Source organism: Nanorana parkeri, unplaced genomic scaffold, assembly GCF_000935625.1.
Source record: "Nanorana parkeri isolate BGI_ZX_2015 unplaced genomic scaffold, ASM93562v1 scaffold1330, whole genome shotgun sequence".
Lineage (NCBI taxonomy): Eukaryota > Metazoa > Chordata > Amphibia > Anura > Dicroglossidae > Nanorana > Nanorana parkeri.
In genome coordinates this window covers 420,030-436,227 of record NW_017307598.1, presented here as the reverse complement: position 1 = coordinate 436,227, position 16,198 = coordinate 420,030, and the positions used below count along the sequence as shown (strand labels likewise).

Sequence of the window (16,198 nt, the reverse complement as noted above, 5' to 3'; positions counted from 1 at the left end):
AGGAGAGGTAAGTGCAGGGGGGAGGGGAGGAGGCTGCAGCCCTGCCGCCCCCCCTGCCCCCTGCCGCCCCTCTGCGCCCTGCCTTGTGGGAAATCCGGGCCTGGCCACACTCGCAACCCTGGCTGAGGTGACTCAGGTCTGCTAGTCCCAGCCGCTCTCTGCCACTCACTGAGCTGCCGGGGTGAGAGGCACGTGCAGGACCGGCGCAAGTCTAACAGACAGCTCCCCTGACCAATGGAAGCATGGGACTCCCTCCTTCCGCCCACAGTATGACCAACTAATGATAAGCTCCAGGAGCCAGTGCGGTTGGCTGTCACTGTAGAGTCGGGGACAGTCAGTGAGTTAGGTAGACGAGTGGCTTTCCCCAACATGGATCGTGTGTCAGCTGCTGAGGAGGAGGAGGCTAAGATCAACTACTTTCAAACTGAATTTGAGGTCCCCCCGGTTGACCTGATAGGGCCCGGGTCAAGTACAGGAGGACCTGCTGCATATACTGTATAATCTTCTATGTGAACTCCGACCAATTAACAATAAATGACCACCGATGAAGGTTGTCCCATCTCTGGAGCGTTCATTAAATCTCTTCCTTTCATTCAGCCCGCACTCTCTCCTTTTGGTGCCGAGCGTCCAGCGCTTGGGTTTCCAGTTCTTGCTGCAGTGCACCCAGTGGCGGGCCCAAGGCGTTCTGTGATTGGAGGAAGTCACGATTCCCCCCCCTCCTCCAATCACAGGAAAGAATGCAAGGCGTCCCGACCTTTCTATTGTTCTGTGTCCGTCTCGGTGAAGATGTTTTGATGGCTTTTTAGGAACATTTGAGTATCGGTCTGTTCCCCACTACGAAGGTTGTAACATTGTGACATGGACAGTTTTATTGAGTTACGATATTTCCTCATTTAAAGCTGAAACCTAAACAAGTTCTGCAATGCAGGAAATTACATAAAGACTCGACTTGTACACGGTGTGAACTTTATTCGGCTGCCGGCTCTTCAAGTGCTCCAGCCATCCATCCTTCAGAAGTCCGGCCACGGAGCCGACACCCCAAGACACCCGCTTCCATCTTGGTTTGCCAGGAAATCTTCCTCTGTGTGTCCTGCTGATGTTGCATTCAGTTTATTAGGGAAGGATCGCCTTCAATAACCTCAGGACCGATTGGCTGCCTCATCTATTAGACCCCTAATGTCACCTTTGCAGCCCATGGAAGCTGATCAAGTACAGATGGTAGTTGATCAGCTTCTTCCCCAGCCGGAGAATGAGTGCTCAGAAACTGGAAGTGATGCAATCAGCGTCGCTGTCAGCTTCATTCAGCGCGAAGGTTCAGTGGTCTCTCTCCCTGCTTCCTGCCAACACCCACAATACCAGTCCTGGGCCTGCAGCAGGGGCAGCAGAGCCTGGGAAGTGAGCCCCTGGCCTGCTCTAGGAACCCCCTAGGAACTTCTGGAGGAACCCTCGCTGAGACTCTAGGAACTTCTGGAGGGACCCTGGCCGGGACCCTAGGAACCTCCTGAAAGGGACCCCGGCCGGGACCCTAGGAACCTCCTGGAGGGACCCTAGGAACCTCTGGAGGGACCCTGGCCGGGACCCTAGGAACCTCTGGAGGGACCCTAGGAACCTCTGGAGGGACCCCGGCCGGGACCCTGGGAACCTGCAGCTGAGTTAAATATCCAGTTAGTTTATATCTACCAGCAGTTACCGGTATATCCAGAGGTCATTGAGGAGAATTTACTAAGTCTGGAGCAGCTGTGCATAGTAACCAATCAGCTTCTCTCTTTCACATTGTACAGTCAGATTATAACCTCCTATGGTCGGCATCTTCTTGCTGGTAATTGACTGTCCAATGAGCAGACTCGGGGAGTCATAAAGGGACTATGGGTGTCTCCTGCATGGCTGTGTGTGGTGGTCGGGCTGTGCGCATCTCAAGGAGAGTGAAAACTAAAAATCTTAAGCAGGCCAAACAGTTTTACATGTTATGGGTTCCATCTTTTTATTGGTTACCCCGACTTCCTCTTTCAGTTTTTTTTTTTCTTCAAAAAAAGTTAATGGGTTTCGGTTGGAGGTTTTGCCACAGTGCGCAATTCTACTCAACAGCGTGCAATGGTCAAGTATGTGTAGCAATGTTCAGGTATACATAGCATCGTGAACATATACGCAGCAGTGTGCAAGTGTACACAGTAGACATGTGCGATTCGTTTCGTTCCGAATCGAAATTCGGACAAATTTTTCGGAAATTCGGACATTCCGATGTATCCGAGTTACAGATATAACGAATGCAAACGAATCCGAATTTCCGTTTCTGAAATTCGGTAGCGGTAGTTCGTTTGAACGTTCGTTTCGTTCGTTGGAGCAAGAAGTGACAGAAGGAGAGAAACATTTTTCCCCCCCTCAAATGTCGTTTTGCTGCAAATGAACGAAATGAATAAGAAACGAAACAAACGTTCGAACGAACTACCGCTAACGAATTTCGTCCGAATTCGAATTGACTTTCACACCCGAATCCCGAAAAACGAAATAACACAAAATCCGAATCGAAACGAAACAAATTTTTTGGCAGTGCACATGTCTAGTACACAGCAATGTGCAGTATTCAAGCGTATGTCGCAATGTGCAATCATACACAGCAATGTGTAATATGTAATAGACATGTGCACTGCCAAAAAGTTATTTTAGTTTTGTTTTAAATTCGGATTTGTGTTATTTCGTTTTTCGGGATTCGGGTGTGAAAGTCAATTCGAATTCGGATTCGGCCGAAATTCGGTAGCGGTAGTTAATTCGTTTCGTTCATTCGTTCGGTCGTTCGTTTGCAGCAAAGTGACATTTGAGGGCGGGAAATGTTTTCTCCTTCTCTAATGTCACTTTGCTCCAACGAACGAAACGAAACGAACGTTCGAACGAACTACCGTTACCGAATTTCGGAAACGGAAATTCGGATTCGTTTGCATTAGTTATATCTGTAATTCGGGATTCGGATACATCCGAAAATTCGTCCGAATTTCGATTCGGAACGAAACGAATCGCACATGTCTAATATGTAATATAGCAATGGGCAAGGTTCAAGTATACACAGCATTTTTGCACAATATGGCACATTAAAGTGCCTTCCCCTATCAATGCCATGGCGCCCACAATCTTCCTCGTCATTCAGTTCCTGCTGCTTTCATCTTCTCCCCGTCCTCTTGTATGTTCCGTAGTCTTTGACCGCCTTGATCTGCTGGGCCAGGATGATGTGCCTCCCACGTGTGTGCACATGTCTTCATTCATCCCAGTGCCCCCGCGCTTTCTCCCGGCGTCTAAGGCGTCATTTACACTGGCTCTCTAGGCCTGGCAGCGGCTGCTCAGCCTGTACAAATCAATGACCGATCGGCAGAAAGCCGCATCTGTCCGCCGTTAAGTCGTGTGTATCCAACATGCAGACGTTACCTGCGGCCAGGGACCGATGTCTGACCCTGGATGTCATCTGTCTGCGTCCTGGACCGGTCATCTGCCCCCAGTGGCACATCATGGGTGTGCGGATACACGTGAATAGCAGCGGACAGCTGCGGATCCTGTCGGCCTGCCATGGCTTTGTATAGGCTGAGCGGCCACGGCTATTCGGGACTGCCTGTGATTCCAACCACAAGAATCTGCTACTGGATATTATTAGTCTGTGTGAATGAGGCCTGACAGGGAATGTACGCTGGCTGTCAGTGTACAGGTCATAAAATACTGCAAGCAGGTGCAGGGAAAGATAATTCCAGAGTCTCTTATATTCCTCCTCTGACAGTTTTATAATTTGCAGGTTTACTTCCTCTTTCATTAACAAATCCTGTAATTGTGTATCCTTGTGTATCATTTTGGCTTCCTGGGTACAAGCCGTGATTATTGAAGGATCGCCGTCACAAAGCTCCGAGCAGGCACGGCTCCGGAAGGCGGAATGCCGCGTAATAAGCACATTGAGGGCTCGTGTCCTCGCATTCCGTGTTTGTAGCCACATGTCTAATTGTCACGTGTGCCCGGAGCAGATGAAAGGTTGCCAGCGTCAGGCGAGGGGTTGGAACAAGCCGATTACCTAGAGCAGCGCTTCTTAAAGTGTGGGTCGCGACCCCATGTGGGGTCCCGCAAGTTAACGGGGGTGGCGATCTGAGTCCCCGGCCAGGACCGCCGTCAGGGGGGTATGGCCGGTACTTGTGTGAGGGGCCCAGGCGGCCGAGGAGGTCTGGTAGATTGTTTTATTTCAGTTTTACATTGACTGAACTTTCTTTAACCCAGCAGCAGTGGAGCACAGCTGCTGGACGTAAAGGTAATGAGAAGGCCTACTCTAGAGCACAACCACAGCCAGCCACAATGACAGAGGCTGCAGGCCGCCATCTTCCTCCTTTCGTGGTTTACTTCTTGCCGGCTTGTACCGCGGGCTCAGACCGCAGCGAGGGAGGAGGAACGGATTGTCCACCAGGTACCAGAATATGGAGCGCTCCTCGGCACTTCTTCAGTATCACAATGGCATAACTGTATTCATTTTCCTCTCTCGTCTTTCTTGTCCCAGCGTCAGCTTGTTCCGTGTGGAATCCTTTCAGAGTCTCAGTTCCTCACCATCGACCCGTCTCTGTCCGTGGAAGATGCCGCAGCCGATTATACCAAGAAGCTGCGAGAGGTGAGAACCCGGCCGTGCAATGCGGGTTTATGTGTCTGCATATTGTATTGTATTATATTAGAATTAGGGATGCACCGATGCTAGTATGGGTTTCGGTGCCGTTACCGAGTATTTGGGCGAGTACTCTTCCAAATGCTCCAGTACTTACATCCGATACTGGAACTACCGGTCAGAGGGAGATCTCCCTCTGACCGGAAGTGCCGAGGGAGCATGGAGGCGGCTTCCTTTCCGTTCAGGAAGCCGGTGGTGGGTTATGACCCAGCTTTCTGATTGGCTAGGAGGCCGGTTTTATGTGTTGCTAAGCAGCCTGGCTTCCTAACCAATCAGGAAGCCGGGCGGCATGTAATGACCCACCTCCCGGCTTCCTGATTGGCTAGGAAGCCAGCTTCACTTGTTCCTAGGCAGCGTGGCTTCCTGACCAATCAGGAAGCTGGGAGGCGGGTCATGACGTGCCACCCGGCTTCCTGATTGGTTAGGAAGCCAGACTGCCTAGGAACAAGTGAAGCCGGCTTCCTAGCCAATCAGGGAGGCGGGTCATGACGTGCCACCCGGCTTCCCGATTTGGATAGGAAGCCGACTTCACGTGTTGCCAAGCATGTTACTAAGCATGTCATGACTCGCCGCCCGGCTTCCTGATTGGTCAGGAAGCCAAGCGGCCTCTGAAACCGGTGTACTTTGCCTATGAAGCCGGTGTTCTAGTGAATCAGTAAGCCGGGCGACAGGTCATGAACCCGCCTCCCGGCTTCCTGATAATCTGGGCACAATGCACCGGTACTCGGTATCGGCAAGTACTGAAAAAAAATATTGGTACTCGATACCGAAAAAAGCGGTATTGGTGCACCCCTAATTATAATATCGATATGTATACACACACTAGCGCATAATAGGGACTTGGCCCTCAATCCTGAGTGCCTTGGTACTCCGCACATAATAAAGAAACTGAACATGCATTAGATTAGGGGTGGGGAACCTCTGGCACTCCGGCTGTTGTGGAACTACAAATCCCATGAGGCATTGCAAGACTCTGCCAGCCACAGGCAGGTCTCCCAGGGGCAGAGGCATGATGGGAATTCTGCTAGAGTGCCGAGGTTGCATACCCCCGACCTAATGTATGTGCAGTATCTATTTGATCATATCTGGGGTATGCTGTGCCGTTATTTTATATGTCTTATATGTCTTTGCACTCCTCAAGCCTTGAGAAAGGCGGGCTTTGACTTGCCAAAAGATACGCATCATAAAACCAACATTTGTTTGTTCCTCATCCTCCTTTTGGAAGTCCTTTGAGTGCCTGCTGTACCTTTTGGCTACAGTATTTCCTTCTGTGCGGCACTTGGCTGGCATTGAGGGGTCCTGCAATGCCTCATGGGACTTGTAGTTTCCCAACAGCTGGAGTGCTGAGTTATATGTGTAGTGTAGACAGAAGCGGATGCTCGTATAGTGAGCTCTGCGTGCTGGCGGACCTCTCTTGCAATGTTGTCTTCTCAGATCTGTGAGCTGGTATGGGATTTCCGGATATTCTTTGCTTCTTCTAGATCTTTCCAGGCAATGACCTTCCAGCCTTTGACATGCTGATTTTAGGACTGGGCCCCGATGGTCACACGGCATCTCTGTTTCCAGGACACCCATTGTTACAAGTAAGTGCTGACCCCCCAACATGCAGCTTAGGTAGGGGCCCCATGGTAGCTAAGTGGAGGTAACAAGAGCCGACCCCCACATGAAGTTTAGGTAGGGGCCCCATGGTAGCTCAGTGGATGTTACAAGTAAGTGCTGACCCCCGCATGCAGCTTAGGTAGGGGCCCCATGGTAGCTCAGTGGATGTTACAAGTAAGTGCTGATCCCCCCAGCATGCAGCTTGGGTAGGGGCCCGATGGTAGCTCAGTGGATGTTACAAGTAAATGCCGACCCGCCGTGTGAAGCTTAGGTAGGGGCCCCATGGTAGCTAAGTGGATGCAACAAGTGCCAACCCCACATGAAGCTTAGGTAGGGGCCCCATGGTAGTTCAGCGGATGTTACAAGTAAGTGCTGACCCCCACATGCAGCTTAGGTAGTGGCCCCATGGTAGCTCAGTGGCTGTTACAAGTAAGTGCTGACCCCCCCCCCAGCATGCAGCTTAGATAGGGGCCCCATGGTAGCTCAGTGGATGTTACAAGTAAGTGCCGACCTCCACATGCAGCTTAGGTAGGGGCCCCATGGTAGCTCACTGCACTGCTGCCTTGCTGTGGCCCTGGTTTTGCCTTCCTCCATAGACACTATGAGGTTCATCTATAAAAGTGCCTTCCATCATATAGCTGGGTGCTCCACCCCACCCCACCCCTGGATAGTGCTGGCTCCATGCTCTCGTTGTATACGCGTGGCCTATAAATGGGGTGGCAGGTTAAAGGGAACTGTCAGGATAGATTTAGGGAAGCAGCCATATCCAGCAAGCTTCAAGTCTGTGCCCTTCTGACTCCTTTGTATGGACATTGAATTGCAAGCTCATTTGCTGGCAGAGAGTGAATGGCTCAGCTTGTTGATTGGCTCTCTTTTGGAGTCATGTCCTGCAGTAGTCAGAGTCAGAACTCCTCACCCGCTTTCTACTTCTGGCCTCCAAAATGACTGAAGACAGCGGATCAGCCCGACAGCCAGGCAACTAGCAGTTTCAGAAGGAGAAGTCAGTACAGAACCATCTCGTACCATTCCCTGCAACACCTTCTGGATGACTGACGCTCCTTCTCATCTCCCTCTCCCCTGCAGGTAACAGACCAGATTGTGGCTCCGATCCTCGACTCCCCCAAACCTCCTCCGCAGAGAATCACCCTCACCCTCCCCGTCATCAACGCTGCCAAGACCGTGGTGTTTGTTGCCACTGGAGAGAGCAAAGCCGCCGTCCTGAAAGTGAGTTGTGTGTTGAACTGTTTTACCATCCCTTATTATAGGGGTACTCGTGGTTTATTATAGTTACTTGTGGTTTATTATAGGGGTACTCGTGGTTTATTATAGAGGTACTCGTGGTTTATTATAGGGGTACTCGTGGTTTATTATAGAGGTACTCGTGGTTTATTATAGGGGTACTCGTGGTTTATTATAGAGGTACTCGTGGTTTATTATAGGGGTACTCGTGGTTTATTATAGGGGTACTCGTGGTTTATTATAGAGATACTCGTGGTTTATTATAGGGGTACTCGTGGTTTATCATAGGGGTACTCGTGGTTTATCATAGGGGTACTCGTGGTTTATTATAGGGGTACTCGTGGTTTATCATAGGGGTACTTGTGGTTTATCATAGGGGTACTCGTGGTTTATTATAGGGGTACTCGTGGTTTATTATAGGGGTACTCGTGGTGCCCGGCCCAGACGCAGCTTCAGATGTATAATAGATGAATACGCTCTGTTCTCAAATGGTGACGGTTTCTAAAACTTTCATCAGCTGCCACTTTCTCAGCATCTCCTACCGTGACTCCCCCAAACCTCCCCTGCAGAGAATCACCCTCAGGCTGTGACATGTTTCACCCTCCACTTGCTACCGTTCTCTTGGCATTTTGTCTTCCATGCTGCCTACTGTTCCTCCGCACTGAAAAGATCATCCCCCCTGCTCACTGCTCTCAATCCTCCTGGCAGAGTGTTGCCTGTCAGCACCGCAACAGAGCCTGTCCACCGTTACACCTTGTGCATATCAACATTTATTTAGGGGCCAATTCAGAAATAGCCTCACAAAGACCCATTCACCTTTTTCCTCTATGGGGAGCAGTGCCTGGCCATATGACCTGCTAAAGTCTACCTTTTGTATGCTTCATCAGCTTCTTTCCAGCTTCTGAAGCCGGAGAGTGACACAAGAATGCGGAAGTGATGCAATATACATCACCCCTCAGAGGGAGATCGGTGCACGATCTCCCTCCATCCCATCTCCATACAATCGATCCGCCGGCTCTATGGCTGGGGGATCGCTTGTATGTAAACGGGCATCGCTGCCTGTTTTTGAATCTTGGTCGTTTCCCGCTTGTGAGTGGGCGAGGCTAACAGGCCTTATATACACGGCCTGTTACATCTAGGAAGCTCCCGGCCGTTCTTTCACAACGGCCCGCTGGGAGGCGGTTAAAGGAGTTGTAAAGTCCCCTTATCTCCTCTCCTGCTATAAGATCAGCATTGTGATAGGAATACATAGTAGAGTTGTCTCTGATAATACAATCAAAGCTTACTAGAGAAAATCCCTTTTATGTAGTGAGCGCCGCCTTCCGTCTGCCCATCACTTCCACCAACTTCGGCTCATTTTTCTATGACTTCTTCTTATATGAACATGGTTGTTTTTAGTGGTAGCCTATTGGCACTATATTTTAGACAAAAAAAAGGGTCCATGGATTTTTTTGGGGGGCACGCATTTAATGGGTGCAGTCTTCAGATGAATACTTAAACGGTTTCTAAACCCTCCGTTTTTTTTTTGCATATATCTACTGCTAGCAAGCAGTAGATATAGAACAAAAGTTAAAAAATAAACTGCTTTAACAGCAGTTTACACTTACCCCTTTCTTCCCCGCGCGCTCCCGTCCGAGAAAACGAAACTGCACGGGCAGCCGCCAAGCATCTTGGGGAGGGCGCATGCGCAGTTCGGTTTTTCGGACGGGAGACGAGCAGAGACGCGAGGTAAGTCTATGGACGCATGCACACGCATGCAGACACCGCTGGATCAGAAGTGCCTGCAGGGACAGAGGAGTCAGCGCTCGATCGTAGAGCCGAGCGCTGACATGAACATGGGGGGTAGGGGGAAAAAAATGTTGCCTTTTAATGTCACTTTAACTCAAAATTGCAGTCTTCTTTCTTTACATCCTTCCAGAAGATCTCTTGTGATCTGGCCAATGCCTGCACAGTAGATCCACATAGATCTTTTTTGAGCCATGAGGTCAGAGCCTTAACCCCAGTCCCTGCAGCAAAATGGTTGCAGGGGTTTTACTTTGACCTATTCACTCGTCCCAAAACCCAAAGGGGGGCATTTGCCCCAGCTTGGACCCCTAGGCCCTAAATGTGTACATTTTCCACAAATATTCCAAATGGTATCAACTCTATTTTCCTCTGCACTCTCAGTCCACATTGGACGTGGAAGGCATACTTTGCTTGGTGTGAGTCTAAGGGCTCTTACCCAGAAATTTCTCTGTGGGACATATCCTGTTTTTTCCACAGTTGGCTCCGGGTCGATGTTGGGCTGTAAGTACCAACAAGGGTCAAATCTCCTGCATTTTTCTCCTCTGTTTCAGAGACAGTTGACTTCCCATTCTCTGCTTAAGATCTTTGTGCAGAGGGGACGCCATTGTGGTCACACTGGTTCTTTTGGAACCGTTTGAACCTATCTGACATATTCTTCTCCCTTCTCTGGCCCACAAGGTTTTATTAGGCAAGTGTCCTAGCCGGGGGGCTTTATCCTGCAAGGACCTTTTTTTGGTCTTGCACATTGACAAGTTGGTATTGTGTCCCAGGACTTCCATTCTTCCCAAGGTAGTCCTGTACTTTCCACCATAATCGGGACATTGTTCTTCCGTCCCTCTGTCCTACTCTAGTTCATCAAAAGGAAATTTCCCTCCAATGTTTGCATGTGGTTCGGGCCGTACAAGTCTATTTTTCTGGCACTGCTTCTTTCAGGAAGACTGATGCTCTCTTTGCTATCTCAGATGGGCCCAGGAAGGACGCCCTATCTTCTCATTCCGCCATTTCTAGGTGGCTCCAACAGACCATTGTTCAGGTTTATGATCTTAATGATGAGGTTCTTCTCTGAAAGCTCACTCCACTAGAGCAGCGAGCGCCTTTTTGGGTTTTTTAGAATCGGGTCTCTGTTTCTCAGATTTGCAAAGCTGCCTCTTGGCCTTCTGTTCACACGTTCTCAGGGGGACATTTCTGCCTCATCTGGTGGAATCCTCAGGCATAAGGTCCTTCAGATGGCTTTATAAGCTGCAGGAAGCCCCTAGTCCTCGTTGTTTCCATTGAACCTGTTAGCGGATGTGGGCTGTGTTGGCCACACCTTTTTGTTGAATTGCTTTTCAACATCCCAAAGGTGTAAAGCTTTCTGTGTCCCTCCATGGACGAGAGAGAATGTAGGACTTAATATCCTCATCTTGGAGTCCAGGTTCCACCTTCCTTCACGTTGCTGGTTACTTCTTCACTACAAAACTGAGGCTTGCTGGTAGTCGGAGTGGGTTATACCCTGGGCTGTCCTACAGGTTTAAATTCCATTTTCCAGTTATCCTGTAAGTGGCGGTATAACCCGAAGGTTTAAGGCTTCCAATGTTTCTCAAAAAGATTTTAGAGAAAGTCCAAAAATCCTAATATTGATGCTAATGCCGATCATACGAAAATGTCACCTTAGTAAATATCTGCTGCATTCTATGAATCGTGTAAATGTTGGTGCCTAGAGACGATGCATCAAACTGACCCTTGCAGAACACCACGCGAGACGCTTGTGATGGGGGACTGGCATTCCTGACTAATGGACTGTATACAGTACTTGTCCCAGAACAGTGACTCGGTGATTAAGTTCACTCCCCGAGAACATCACAGCAACACTGGTCCCATGTCACCCCTTAGGTGAAACCCAAACACTCTAGCGCAATTTTTTTTTCTTGGGAGAATGTGCAGGAGAGGGGAGAGACTGGAGAGAGAGGAGAGACAGTCAGGGGGCAGAGAGAGAGAGAGAGGAGAGACAGTCAGGGGGAGAGAGAGAGGAAAAACGGCCAGGAGAGAGAGAGAGGGGAGACGAGACGGTTGGGGGAGAGAGAGAGAGAGAGGAGACGGTCGGGGGAGAGAGAGTGGAGACGAGACGGTCGGGTGAGAGAGAGAGAGAGGAAAAGGACATTATTTTTCACGTTCAGGCATTGGTAGGAGTATACACCAGGTCATTAGAGAGAAGTCCTGGATCTGGGATGAGTGCTGAGGAGGAAAGTTTAATAAGACACATGGAGGAGCTCAGCTATGAGGAAAGTTTAATAAGACACATGGAGGAGCTCAGCTATGAGGAAAGTTTAATAAGACACATGGAGGAGCTCAGCTATGAGGAAAGTTTAATAAGACACATGGAGGAGCTCAGCTATGAGGAAAGTTGAACTCCATTTTATTTTTATATATTTCAGGTATTGATATCGCGCCATCAGTTTATTACTATTCATTCCCATCAGTCCCCGCACTTACAATGGAAGGTCCCTACCTCACATACATACACTAGGACAGTGACGGCAAACCTTTTTAAACCGTGTGCCCAAACTTATTCGCTAAACCAACTTCTGTGTCTCAAAGTCCCAACCTATACTGTACTCGGGGACGACCGATATGGATTTTTCGGTACCGATTTATTGGCCACTTTTCAGCCCGATAACCGATATCGCAGCTGAATGTAAACAGCAGGCAGACGCCTGACATCGGTCCATCCCTAGCCGCCTGTTTTTGTTCTGACAGCCGGCCGCTGTCGAAACACAAATAAGAAAAACTTTAAAAGACAGCAGATAGCAGAGGAATCAATAGCCAGCCTGCTATTGGCTATTGCACCCACTCATTGCCTGCTGTCAATCAGCAAAGGTGGACCTGAAGTTCTCGCTGTCGAAATACCTGAACAGGGCTGAGACAGCTCAATGGCTGCCAGCTTCTGACCGACTCCTTCGATCAGCTGATGGAGAGATGCCGGTCAGACACCGGCACCCACTGTGCAAGTTTCGGCCGGTTCCTCATCGGTAGTATCCGTCACTTTGAGGCTTATGGCTCATGTAGCAGAAGGGGGGGGGGGCTGCGTTCCAGGTGGGGCACGCATGCAATAGGTTCGCCATCGCTGCACTAGCACTATTTAGATTGGAGCCCATTACCCTCCCAGCAAGTCTTTGGAGTTGAATTGAATGTATTCTCCCTCGAGAAGAGGTGACTGAGGCCCCTTTGCACGTGTGTGGCTTTAAAGAAGGACTCCGGGTATTTAAGGGTTAAGTGCTCATTTCGTCTGGGGGGTGGGGGGCTCAAATAAAGAAGATGTACGTACCCGATTCTTGTCCTGCTAGGCTGCTAGACCGGTCCCTGCAGCCTCTTCAAAGGACGGTCTAGGGACTGCTGATGACGCCATCATGTCTTGTGCAGATCCATTGACTGGCATTAGATGTGCGCACGCTGAGGGACATTCCAGAGCGAAAAAGGGGGAGAGATGAGCGCTAAATGTGTGTTAAAATTAACCAGTTGACATCCGCGGTGTTAAACCCCCTTCCCATCCAGGCCATTTTTCAGTATTCAGCGCTGCGGTACTTTGACTGACATTTATTCCGTCATGCAGCGTTTCTTTAACACGATGTATGTGAAGGGGCCTCGTTAACCTTTAAGCCTTCTTTAAGGCACCCCGTTCATTGTGAATGTGGCCGCTAACATACTGGTATGGACACAGAACCGCTCCTACGCTATTCTTCCCGACGCAGCACAACACGCCGTAGTGCATTACCGTGCATTGCTGTGATGCAGGTGCGTTGCTTTAGTACACTAGGGGGCAATTCGAAATAAGCGTGTACATGATGCAGTACCGTGCACGGCGGTAACGTGCGTATTACCCCCAACATCAAGGTAATGGGCCCCCCGAGGAATGTCTGCCTGCTGTCTATGTATCTACACCCATGACCTATCAGAGGGGACACAAACTGAAGCTTACAACCGTCGCCCAGCGGGGAGTAGGGAGAAGCTGGGCACGCCCCGCATTTTTGCCCGCTGTTGTACTTTTTGGCATTTTGCCCAAAGTTGCGATTTTCAGCCGAAAGTTCGGTGCAGCCCTAATACATTATTATTCAAGTATGCCGATCATTCGAGGGGGCGTAGAAGTGATCGAGTGGCTGTAAAGCTGCCTGATCACTTCTACACCCCCTCCATTGACTGGCATGCTTGAATAATCACTTCTACCAGGAAGCCATCAGTTGGCATGTTGGATGTAAACGCACTCCTGGCTTCCATAGCTCGCACTGCCGCCGACCTAAGCCTGATGACGTTGGTGGTAGCGAGAGGGTTAATGCCTTGCTTCTGAAATCTGAGACCGTGTCATATTTCATAGATCGGCCTCACAAAGAAAGGGGAAGTTGGGTAGTTCAGAATCATGTGACGGGAGTACTCAGTCCCGTCCAGATGCCCCAGGTTACATCTGACCGACTCAGGTTTAGCCCTCATTCACACAAGAAAAGGCCGGCACGTACAGCTCCTCGCACGGCCGTATCTGGCAGCTCCCGGGAAGGACAGGCGCTGCGTGTGATTTAGTAGGCAGCCCCCGTCCTTCTCTATGGGACTACAGGGCCGTACGCCGCCCTGCATGTCCGTGCGGGTGTCCATACTCGTACGCTGACAGGATGGATCCTGTCTGCGTCCGAGCCAGGAAACACGCACCCGTACGGAGCTGCACTTGGGGTGAGCGTAGGGGTGCGTACGGCCGCCTAGTCCCATAGAGAAGGACGGGGGCTGCGTACCAATCACACGCAGCTCCTGCCCTTCCCCTACATGCCGGCCTTTTCTCGTGTGAATGAGGCCTTAAGGTAAATGGACTGAACTTGTTGGCTTTGCTGGATGGGATTCGTAGTTGCCTAATTGTTTCTTGTTGCCCCTCAAAGCCTTGTTAACGTTGACTTGTGTCTCCTCAGCGCATCCTTCAGGAGGAAGAGTCCGATCCGTTGCCGGCCGCCCGGGTCTCCCCAGCGAACGGCAAGCTCCTTTGGTTCCTCGACGAGCCTGCCGCCCGGAACCTAACGTGCCCCGTGGAGAAGCACTCGGTCCTGTAGCGCGGCACTTAAGAGCTCCATCGTCCGGAGCGGGTTCAGAACCAGAGTCCGGATCTCCCCACACTTCACCCCTGGTGCCTCCAGGGCCATAGGCAGAAGCAGAGAGCCGGACAGAGCAGAGCTACAGGTCAAAGTCAAGGCGAGACGAGCAAAGGTCAGCCAGCGTCACACAATACAAACACGAAACAAGTGACTGCACTCGGCATATCGATGGACACGGGTGCAGTGACTTCCTGGACCAAAGAGCTAACGCCACGGATGCATAGACTCAACCACCCAAAGCCACCAAAGCTAGAACTGGGATCGGCACCAAAAAACGAAATCAAGAGGACCACAGAAGTAGAGATGTATGTAGCCAGAGACGAAGCCACAGGACCATCACCAGAGCCTCAGACTTTTTTTCTTTCCTCCAACCAGAAGACCACGCCACGAGCAGAACATGTAGCTTGAAGATCTGCCCTGCGTCCTCGCCATCCATCTTCTTGACTCTGCCCGCTGTACCCTTAACGATCTGTCCCCCTCTCACATCTGCCTCCTGCTAGGATCTGCTCCTCGCCGCCCCCGAGGAGCCACAACTTCCAGAAGAGATTTGCACATTGAAAACAATATCACAATGGCTACACCGATAATAAAATGCCAATTCGTTGACTCGGCGTGTGTTTTTCCGTTGTTGACGTCCAACCGTAGACCATATACTGGGAAGAGTAGGGATGGGGCAACCCGTTGCGGGCAATCAAGTCTCACCCTTTGGTCTTGTTCACGTGGTCCTCCTGTGTGTGTGTACAGCGAGCTTTGAGCAGCTTTCCTGAAGCCTTAAAACAGGGGTAGTCCAAGCTCGGCCCTTCAGGTGTGGTGGAACCACAAATCCCATGATGCATCTGTCTCTGGAAGCCATGCCTGTGGCTGTCGGAGTCCTGCAGTGCCTAATTGCAACAAAGCCGGATGGCTGGAGTTTGCCTACCCCCGTCACTTCTGCTACTGATAAAGCCAACTGGGCACAGATCGTACGCCATTAAGTTTAGTTTCCTGGCCGGAGATTGACAGTGATGAACCTGGAAGTGCTCAGAGCTGAGCGCTTCCAGGTTCATTCTAGTAAACAGAGGTTCACTGATCTCCATCCTGACACCTACCATAGAGGTCCCGGGCACCCAGGAGGGACAGGTGAGCCATACATGGCGCCTGTGGCTGTCGGAGTCCTGCAGTGCCTAATTGCAACAAAGCCGGATGGCTGGAGTTTGCCTACCCCCGTCACTTCTGCTACTGATAAAGCCAACTGAGCACAGATCGTACGCCATTAAGTTTAGTTTCCTGGCCCGGAGATTGACTGTGATGAACACTATGGAAATAGCCACTTGGGGTTGGGAAACCCAATGCGGGGCCTCACATGAACACCTGCTCCATTGGAGGTAGGAGGGAACAAAAGCCAATACCTATAGCAATAGACTATCACAGTATGCTTGTGACAGGTTCTCTTTATGGAGACATATGGGGTATATCGGACTCCTAATGTCACTTCTACTGATAAAGCCAACTGAGCACAGATCGTACTCCATCAACTTTAGTCTCCTGGCCGGAGATGGACAGTTATGAACCTGGAAGTGCTCGGAGTTGAGCGCTTCCAGGTTCATACTAGTAAACAGATGTTCTCTGATTTCCATCCTGACACCTACCATAGAGTCCCCCGGGCACCCAGGAGGGACAGGTGAGCCTCTGAAAGCCATGCCTGTGGCTGTCAAGAGTCTTGCAGTGCCTAGTCAGATTCGTAGTTGCAACACAGCTGGATGGCCGGAGTTTGCCTAACCCGCGTCCTAAATGAAAGCTGAGGTTCCAGTATGGG

At 50.4% G+C, this 16,198-nt stretch overlaps 1 protein-coding gene across 1 annotated transcript in view; it reads left to right on the top strand.

Annotated features, from left to right (window-relative positions):
- Positions 1–15,009, top strand: part of PGLS (6-phosphogluconolactonase) — a 26,996-nt gene extending 11,987 nt beyond the window's left edge. The window contains exons 3-6 of the mRNA XM_018569402.1: positions 4,517–4,624; positions 6,157–6,258; positions 7,358–7,498; positions 14,224–15,009. Coding sequence (XP_018424904.1) covers positions 4,517–4,624; positions 6,157–6,258; positions 7,358–7,498; positions 14,224–14,361 — 489 coding nt within the window. The 3' untranslated portion in view covers positions 14,362–15,009. The remainder of the gene's footprint in view (positions 1–4,516; positions 4,625–6,156; positions 6,259–7,357; positions 7,499–14,223) is intronic.
- Positions 15,010–16,198: the final 1,189 nt, after the last annotated feature.